This window comes from Zonotrichia albicollis, chromosome 8 (genome assembly GCF_047830755.1).
Source record: "Zonotrichia albicollis isolate bZonAlb1 chromosome 8, bZonAlb1.hap1, whole genome shotgun sequence".
Taxonomy (NCBI): domain Eukaryota; kingdom Metazoa; phylum Chordata; class Aves; order Passeriformes; family Passerellidae; genus Zonotrichia; species Zonotrichia albicollis.
The window spans coordinates 19,057,878-19,067,202 of NC_133826.1; the positions used below are offsets into that span (position 1 = coordinate 19,057,878).

At 35.2% G+C, this 9,325-nt stretch overlaps 1 protein-coding gene across 1 annotated transcript in view; it reads left to right on the forward strand.

Moving 5' to 3' along the window:
* Positions 1 to 9,320, forward strand: part of LOC106630780 (uncharacterized) — a 73,199-nt gene extending 63,879 nt beyond the window's left edge. Inside the window, exons 62-75 of the mRNA XM_074546159.1 lie at positions 128 to 166; positions 535 to 573; positions 936 to 974; positions 1,548 to 1,586; positions 2,458 to 2,493; positions 3,223 to 3,252; positions 4,203 to 4,238; positions 4,703 to 4,738; positions 5,730 to 5,768; positions 6,187 to 6,225; positions 7,415 to 7,453; positions 7,986 to 8,024; positions 8,269 to 8,298; positions 8,663 to 9,320. Coding sequence (XP_074402260.1) covers positions 128 to 166; positions 535 to 573; positions 936 to 974; positions 1,548 to 1,586; positions 2,458 to 2,493; positions 3,223 to 3,252; positions 4,203 to 4,238; positions 4,703 to 4,738; positions 5,730 to 5,768; positions 6,187 to 6,225; positions 7,415 to 7,453; positions 7,986 to 8,024; positions 8,269 to 8,298; positions 8,663 to 8,761 — 579 coding nt within the window. The 3' untranslated portion in view covers positions 8,762 to 9,320. The remainder of the gene's footprint in view (positions 1 to 127; positions 167 to 534; positions 574 to 935; positions 975 to 1,547; positions 1,587 to 2,457; positions 2,494 to 3,222; positions 3,253 to 4,202; positions 4,239 to 4,702; positions 4,739 to 5,729; positions 5,769 to 6,186; positions 6,226 to 7,414; positions 7,454 to 7,985; positions 8,025 to 8,268; positions 8,299 to 8,662) is intronic.
* Positions 9,321 to 9,325: the final 5 nt, after the last annotated feature.

Below are 9,325 nucleotides of genomic sequence, written 5' to 3' on the forward strand. Positions count from 1 at the left end.
AAGACAAAAAAACAGAGTTTATTTTGGGGTAATTACACACAAACACTCCAACAAAATATAGGTGCCTTTGCCACTTCTTTCCATGAATTAGATATTCAGAAACAACTAATTATCAATTTTTTTCCAGGAGTCATCTTCTTATGGAGGCAGCCAGTATGGTGGACAAGTAAGCATTAATAGTTCCCATTTTTGTAGTTTATTTACTGTCCACCTGACTGACTCTATTTTAGCTTTAATTTAATCTAAAATCTCTTCAGTAAATCTTTCTCTGTAGTGTTCTGATGCTACTGTAATACTGTAAACAAAACAAGTTCAGATGAAGATCATTATCTAAGACTAAGAAAAAATAGAATGTGAAATACTTGGCTGACTCAACTGACTCTTGAAATTTGCAGGACTAGATATCATGTCTCTCTGAAATAAATCAGCACTTTATGAAGCTAACCATAATCTTTAAAGCCTCATGAAATGATTCTATGCATTTATGAAGCAGGTGTAAAAAGGTTTCAGTTTCCATTTTTTGTTTATTTTCAGGGTTCACGTTCCCCAGGAGGCAACCAATATGGTGGACAGGTAAATATTCTTCCTTTGTAGCATCTACTACTTTATCAAAGAGATTTGGCAGTTTTCTGAGTACAAGAATATTTTAAGGAGATTGGGGTTTGGTTTGGGGGTTCCGTCCATTTTTTGTCTAATTTGTTGCTAAGTATATAATGGCTATAAATGTATGGGGTCCCAAGCCACAGCAGAGTTTTTAAGATGGAATTTCTGATGCACCATGGTAAATGCAGATGAGCCTCAGCCATTTTGGCAAGTGTGGTTCAGTCCACTGACAGTTCTGGAGGGAAGGAAACTGGGTACTCCTTCACATGGAGCGTGGTTTGAAGGAGTTCAATGATATGGATATAGAGATTATTCAATTCTTTTTTGTTCAGGGTTCACCTTCTTCAGGAGGCAGCCAGTATGGAGGACAGGTGAGAATCTCTTCTCATTCTACACCAAAACTTGGTACTTTTATATTGACTGAAAAAATGCTTTGTGAAAAAAATCTGTTTATCTGATAAAAGATAGGTATCTAAAGATATACGCTTTGAAGCAATACAAAACCTGTGGGGATCTGCTGCCTCTGTTATCTTAAATGCAGTCCTGGCCTTGTTCTACCCTCCAACCTGCCCTGTTGCTGTCAAGGTTTCTTATCTCTAACAGTAAGGAAGCAGATTCCTCCCTCCTCTACCTCATTTCCTTCAGAAAAATGCAGTATCAGAGTTGATATCTGAAAAGCAGTATGGTTAAAAATAGGAAGAGGGGAGAAGGTGAGGACTTACTGAGACTCCTCATGCCCCTGTGAAATGAAAGATGACAGATAGAGTTCCTGGTGCTGCCTGGAGGTATAGCCTCTAATATGGAGTGACACTCAAAGCAATAGGCTGAGTGTTTATCTTCCTGACATTTTTCATTGTGCAACAGAGAAAAAAAAAATAGTGCTTCTTTAAAAAGCTCTTAAAAAAGCTTTTTGATTTGAGAAATAATTGGCACCTTTGCTACAGGGTCCATCTTTCTCAGGTGGCAGACCTTATGGAGGACAGGTGAGAATTATTTTTCTGTTTATGGACTGTTTTCTCCATTGTTTGCCTTTTCTTTTTCTTTTTCTTTTTCTTTTTCTTTTTCTTTTTCTTTTTCTTTTTCTTTTTCTTTTTCTTTTTCTGAAAATCAGAATATTTTTTAAAGGAGTGTCTTACAGCAAAACAGTGTTTAGGCAGAATAGCTGAATATCTGACTCTGCTGTGTCAGGCCACATAAGCAAGGTATGGAAGGCTACTGTGAGCACACAGTCCAGGGCAGCAGCACCACCCACACCTGCCTGAAGCTGACTTTGATTCAAACTTCATTGTTCTGTTTAAACAGCAGCCACTGTAAAGGCTCTCAGTGGATTTCAGTATGGTTACAAAGTACATGTTCATGTCTCTGTGGCACTTAAATCCAAGGAAGACAAAAATGTCATTTTCTGTGACAGGTCATGAGCTAAAGAATGTGCAACAAGTACAAATGCTTTTTCATTTCTTTAGGGTATAGCTTCTTCAGGAAGCAGCCAGTATAGTGGACAGGTAAAACCTCTACTTTCATGGTACTTGCAGTTTGGGTACACAGCTCATCAGGAAAACAGACTGGTATTTTTTGCAGAAAAGGAACATTCTGAGATAGAATAGCTTTAAGCCAGACTGTAGGTGGATTTGCTAAATATGAGTTTGGAATATCAGATCACATTAAGACCAAATGACACAGGGGCCTGTGACACGGGAAATGTCACAGCATGGAAATGTTTCTTCAACATATCATGGTTTAAGATAATTTTTTGTGTTATGTTTAAATGGAAGCAATTTGAAATTCTGAGAACCACAGAGAAGTGAGAATGTTACTCAGTAACACACAAGTAATTAAGTTACTCATTTCTTCCAGGGCTTTTCTTCAGGGGTCAGGCAGTCTGGTGGACAGGTATGTTTTCTTTCTCTGTATGGTTCTGCTAGTGTCATATACTCCCAAATTGCTTTGTGTAATTTCCCTTCACAAAAACTGTTTCCAGTCACACATTTAATCCAGATTGCGTGTGGAAAGTGAGACAATGAATAGTGGACTCCTGGCCACCTCTGAGTTTTACCAGTGTAGAAGTTACCTAATAGGCCTGCACTGGAAGTCATCCAAAGAGCACTGCATGTATCCGTAAGATCATAGAGTATACAGAATTGGGAGGATCCATCAGGATCAGCCAGTCCAACTCCTGGCCCTAGGCAGAACACCCCAAGAATGACACCATGTCCCTGAGAGCATTGTCCAAACACTTCCTGAATTCTGACAGGCCTGGTGCTGTGATCACTTCCCTGGGGAAATTCTAATTGCTCTGGTATCCTCAAGGAAAAATAAAACATAAGCAGTATTACTATTCAGAATGTTTTACTTATCCTTTTGTGAGTAGGCTTTTACTGTAAATTTTAAATGAGAAGTTAGAAGATTCTATTTTAAAATTCGATTAGTAAGTGCACAGCTAGCCTAAAAGGGCAGGGAAGATATAAAAAACCTTCCTTTTTAAATGGAGCTTGATAAGTTGATGAGTAGTGTTTCATAATCCATTTTCTTAGAGTAGCAGAATATGAGTTTGATTTACTAATTCAGAGGCCTATTCCAATCATAGACCCAGGAAAGTAAGTTTGGTTGTGTTTTGTACAGGGTGGGTGTGTGTGCCCCGGTGGAGGTTCAGTAAGTATTTTTTGTCTTTATATATTATTCATAGTATGTACTCATACTGGAAAATTCCCAAGGAGCTACACTTATTGAAATAATTCTGTCTGTCAAGTTCTATGTATGATGAAATCTTTTTCCACATTATGCTAAAATGAGAAATTAATTTTGAACCTGCTAAAGGCAAAAATAATAAGTGATTTGGAACCACAGCATTGTATTCAAAATGAGCTACTCAGTTTGTAAGAGAGGCCTGGGACTTTTCTAAGAATCTGTTTCACAAATATCTCATAGTGTACCTGTTGGCTTTTGGACTTTGCTCTTATGATAGTTATTAACAATATGATTGAACTAGTGAAACTTAGATTAAAATCTTGGCTTCAAATGCTTTCAGAATGGGGTAGAGAAACACATTTGAGAAAATTAAAGCTATTTCCATTTTTCTGTCTAACTCGTATATTTCCTATTTCTTTGTAAATTCCTGGAAAAAAAGCCAAAAAACCCCAAAAATATAAAAATCATCCCCTAATCCCCACTCCCCCCATTCTGCTGAGATCAAGTTAATTTACTTCTGAAGGAGGCTCAGTTAACTGGGTTTTTTTCAGTGCAGTCAAAAATTTCTTGGATCACTACTTCTCTTTATTGGTCTATGTAATGAAGCAAAATGACATGCCCAAGTATATAACCCATGGTATATATGCCAGTTCTGAGAATCAAAAGTGTTGAAAACACTCTAATATAAATTAGAGTTTATATAAATAGAAATTATATAATAATAATACTCACTTATATACACGTTATATATATATATACATATATTCCTTGACATATAAATCAAGACGAATCAGAATAATAGTAAGCAGTGTAAATGACTTGATCACTGCAATAGGTCAGTTTGTTCTCTTGGATGTCCTCTGTGTGACACTGAATTATCACAGAGTAAACATTGCTGTTTCTATTGAATGCAGGGCTCTTTCTCAGGAACCAACTACCATGGTGGACAGGTAGGCAGTTTGTCTCTAGCATTTACACAGACTAGTTCCTCAGGAATAAACATGGCTCGGTTTTCACATGTGCCAGCAGCCATTAAATATTGAGCTCAGTTTAGTCACAGAGATAGGTAAAATAATTCCAGAGAGTGCAGGGGCTTTTATTCAATCACAGTTGACATTTCAATTATATCCTTCTATATACAAGAGCCAAGGTTTTACTTTGTAGTTATAGAAGCTTTCTTACCTTAAAAAATTACTGAAGAATCATTCATAGGGTTCATCTCACTGCATAAAACAATATGATGTATGCATAATTAGTCATTTGCCATTGCATTAGTAACTGTGTAAAATTCTGCCAGTTAATCAGTGTCATGAGTATTGTTTATATTATATTAGGTCCAGGATCTTTTTTTGCCATTTAAAAATTTGTTGCTATTAAAAAAATTGTTTATAAAAAAATTGCATTCTTTTTATAGGGTTCATATCCTGGAAGTAATCAGTATGGTGGACAGGCAAGCAAATTTTCTTTGTTTTCAAGATCTTACTTCTATTTGCAATTTATCAGCTGAAAAAATATGCAGTACATATACTGCCAGGTTTTTAGGGTCATTTTACTCCTAATAAATATTTGAAAACAGGGACTGTCAGTAGCTGGAGTATACTCAAAATAGAGTAGCATGAACAAATTTCCATGCAAAGAAATTCCATAGATCATAATTTTAGTTGTTTTACCTCAGAATGCATCTTGGAAAATTTGGTACAGAATAAGCCAATAGATACTGCTTAAAAAATATAAATTCAGGTGTGTTGCACACAATAACACTACTTTCCTCTTCAGATCACTTCAAGACTCTTCCCATTAAGCATGTACCTTATGCAGACTGTTTGCCACTGATTCAGAAATGTTACTAGTGCAAATAGCTGACAAGTTAAATGCATGACTAACTCAAAAGATGGAGCCTATTTTCATTAGTATTACTGTGTTTGCAATGTCTCACTCTACCATGGTAAAAAAAAATTAATTGCTTTTTATTCCAATGGCAAGCATTGGTGTTCAGTATCACTCTATTAAAAAGATAATCTCACGTAGAATGGAGAGAATTCTTAACACTGCAAATAATTTTTCCCCTCAAACTACCTAATTGGTAATATTAACAATGTTTCTACAATAATACACATGGTGCTCTCTAAACATGCCTGACATAATAGAAAATCACAAATAAAATCTATTTTTTTTCTCTTCAATAGAGCCATATGTAAGACACTTTTGATCCATTTATTTGTGGAACAGAACAGTCTCAGCAGCTGTTTTGTGACTGTTTGCCCAATTTATTACTTTCAGTTGTTGAAGAACTTTGAGGCATTAGATCAGAAGTCTTTTACTGTATCTTTTTAGATTAATATACTTTCCAGATTATGACTGAGATCTCCTGTGATATTTCACTTTGCACAGAATAATGAAAAGTAACCGCTGTTAATCTTCTTCACCTTTTTTTTTAATAGGGATCTTATCCCTCAGGAGGCAGCCAGTATGGTGGGCAGGTGAGTATTCTCTTTCCATCCCATCACTTCAAACTCTTTCCTAACACACTTTATAGATTGGGTCAGTTACTTCATGCTAACTGATACTTTAATTTGGCCATTTTATTAAGTTTAAACAGTGGAGGTAATATGGATTGAAGCTGGTTCAGTAAGGCGAATAAAAGATTTGGTTACAATGAGTTACTGTTCTGTGTAAAATATTCCTTGAACATACTATAGTTGCCAGGCTGTATTTTATAACACTGCTTTCTTGATTCTTGTGGTATGTAGTACAGAGTGCCAATTTTAAGCATCCCATTTATGATTTTTGTTCAAAGAACACCCAAATAAGCTTGTCCTAAGTACTACAGAAATTGTCTCAAGACAGTGATAGATGATTTTACATTCAATTAATACAAGTTTGATTTACTTGTTACAGGGCTCATATCCTTCTGGAGGCAAACAACATGGTAAACCAGTAAGTTCAAAGCATTCAAATTTACCTTTATCTTTTCTTATACAACTGCTGAAAAAAAAGGTATCAAGTTAGTTATAGACTAGACAGAGAATTACTTTAATATGCAAAGAGTGGCACATGATTTACTTATCTGGGATACTCTCAACAAATGCAAACACAATATTTATTTTCACACAGTTTTGAGACAGCACTTTACTGTGTAGCTGAACTAGTAATCACAGAAGGAAACCACTGGATTTATGTGTGTGTGTGTGTGTGTGTGTGTAAGGAACTTCTGAACAGCTATTTCTGTTTAAATTCATAATAATAATACACTTTTTGCTCAGAGCTCAGTTTTCCATTGATTTTGTATGCATTTATCTTAAGTATTTCTGTTGTGCTTTGAAGAAAACACTTTCTCTTTTCAAAGGAAATAATAGTTGCCATTTAACTATACATATTTTCAACTTCCACCATTTCAGACTACTCTTTTTACTGTGTAATTTGGACCTCACTCTTGCCATTCAATGGCAGTTCATACAAATGTTTTAGCTTATCTCTTATAGAAAGGATGTATTTGTTATTAAAAAGTGATCATAAATATTACATTTTCTAATACATGAATCCTAAAGGGGAGACATTTTCAGTATGTATTTGATGGCATTTCTTAAAGACCTAATGATTGTAAAATTTCCTGTTGGCAATGCCATTCAAATAAGCAGAGCCACTTCATGAAAAAACTGAATAAGATGCTTTCAGAACATCTAATTTTTCTGTACCTACTTTTATTTTCAATTACCTTTGTTATTAGAGTTTTGTTTAAGTAGGGGCTATATAGTAAAGGCCTCCTATAATTTGACTTTTTTTTGTTGGTGCTGTCTTTTTTTTACCCAAAATGTAACCATAGACTGATACCATGAGAATTATGGTTTAATTGGACCTTATTATTTTTTCTATTCCATATATTAAACACAACTATAAACCAGTTCTTTTTTTTTGAGAATTTTGCATAAAATTTTCCAATACAACATTTGAAAGAACACACATCACAGAAAATGTTAAATATATGTATTTCAGATAAGGTTTTGCCTGAGATTTTTGGATGACTGGATACAAAACAGTGTTCATTCTTCTCTGGTCTTTAATTACAGATAGCAAGACTATTTAAGCACAAATAGAATTAGAGGCAAAAACAGGTATCTTTTTTCAGGGTTCCTCTTCCTCAGGAGGCAGTCAACAAGGAAAGCCAGTAAGGATATTCTTCTTTCAGTATTCTGCAGCCAAATTAGATATGGGGATATTGGGTTTTAAGATAGGTAACAATGAGGGTAAAATTTTAAATTATGTTACAATAGTAAATATATGAGAAAAATTATCAATGAAAATTTGAATATTTTGCTCCAGCTTGAACCTTAGCATGAGGCAGGATTTATTCCTCCCACAGCAAAGTTTTTTACTCATAGGAACATGGTTGGGTCATTCTGATAAGAATGATGCATTTATATAGCAGGGTAATTGTTTCAGTTTCCAACTCTGTAGTTTAGACACATTGCTTTGACCCATTCCTCTGAAACTCTTCCTGCAATAAAAAGGACATAGCTGTGCCTATTTGAGACCATTCAATTCAAACAGGGGGGGAAAGTGCAGTGAAAATGGTAAAACCAAAATCACTATCAGACCCTCTTATGTCCAGGGCATTTTCAAGACTGCTGTGTGCTCTTTGGACACGGCCCACTGCAGCCTTGTAGGACAAAATTAAATGGTTCATAATTATTTCACAGGGTGGCTCTGGCTCAGGAAGCACTTACTCTGGGAAACCGGTAAGAATACTTTCATTTTCTTTTCTCAGTAAACAAAGAGCCTGGGTGGTGTGTAGAGAAATTTTGGGATGACTTGGTCTGAAGAGAACATCCTCTGTTAATATTAGTTCTACCTTCCTCTAGAACAACTTAAAACCACCCTTTGGGTTAAGCTATTAAAATCTTGTTGATCACAGGAAAAAACTGTGTTAGAAACCATTGGCTGGGAACATCCCTATAAATTTGTTTGTTTGTTTGTTTTCAGCAATCTCCCTACTCAGGCGGCAGTCAAGTGGTAAGAACTTTTCCTCTGTAGTTTCTACTGGTCTCTTCCTATAAATGTCACAGAAAACTGAAAGCTGTCAAATTTCCTACATCTGAATAAATGTTGGAGAACATATGTGCAACATAATAAATTAAATAGTCTTAAAAAATGAAGAAAAGTGGGACCACATAGGTGCTTTATGCTTTTGACCCTATCACTGAAAAATATGTGTTGATAGAAATGTGGCACATGATCTTTTGACATCAGAAGTGTCTATGTAACAGACAGGGCTAATAGAAAAAGGTTTCTCTAAAAATGTCCATGCTTTTATAATAGCAATAAAGAGAACTATTTAGGAATGGGTTTATCAAATTTCTCTCTTTTTTTTTTATAGAGCTCTGCTGGGAAACACTCAACTCCCCAACTCCTGATGTTATTCAGTGTTTTGAGTGCCTTTGCTCTCTCTGCTGCTGTATCAAAATGGTCTATATGAACTGCTGTGGTGTTACTTGACATCCTAAACACTGATTATAATCTGTATTATTAATTACTTAATGTATAAAAAATACATTAAGTCAAATTGGCAGATGCTACTTGGCTGTTATGTTGCATGTCTAGCTGGTATGTCATGTCCCTCATTAGTTTACCTCTGGTTTTAGTTATTAGTAGTTCTCATTAGTTGTGTCAGTGTTTTAGGCATCATTTTAAGAGAGCATATGGTACCCTACCTATAGGATATGTTTTTATTTCCAATAGGGAATGCAATGAACACCTACATGAAATGATTGGTGTAACAAATGAATACTTAGGGAAATATTTGGTTATTAGCCAAAGTGGACAAGGTGAAATAAATTGTTGTATATGCAAACTGAGCACTGTGCCTGGTAATCATGGCATCAGGTAAGGCTAATGTATACTTCTTAAGCAGTTCTCCATGGGACAGAAGAAAAGATACTGAAGTAGTATCAGAGTATTGGTTTTAGTATTTTGTAATCAAATGTAAATTCCAAAGCAAAAAAAAACCAAAAAAACTTCACAGGACTGAATTTTTTTTGGG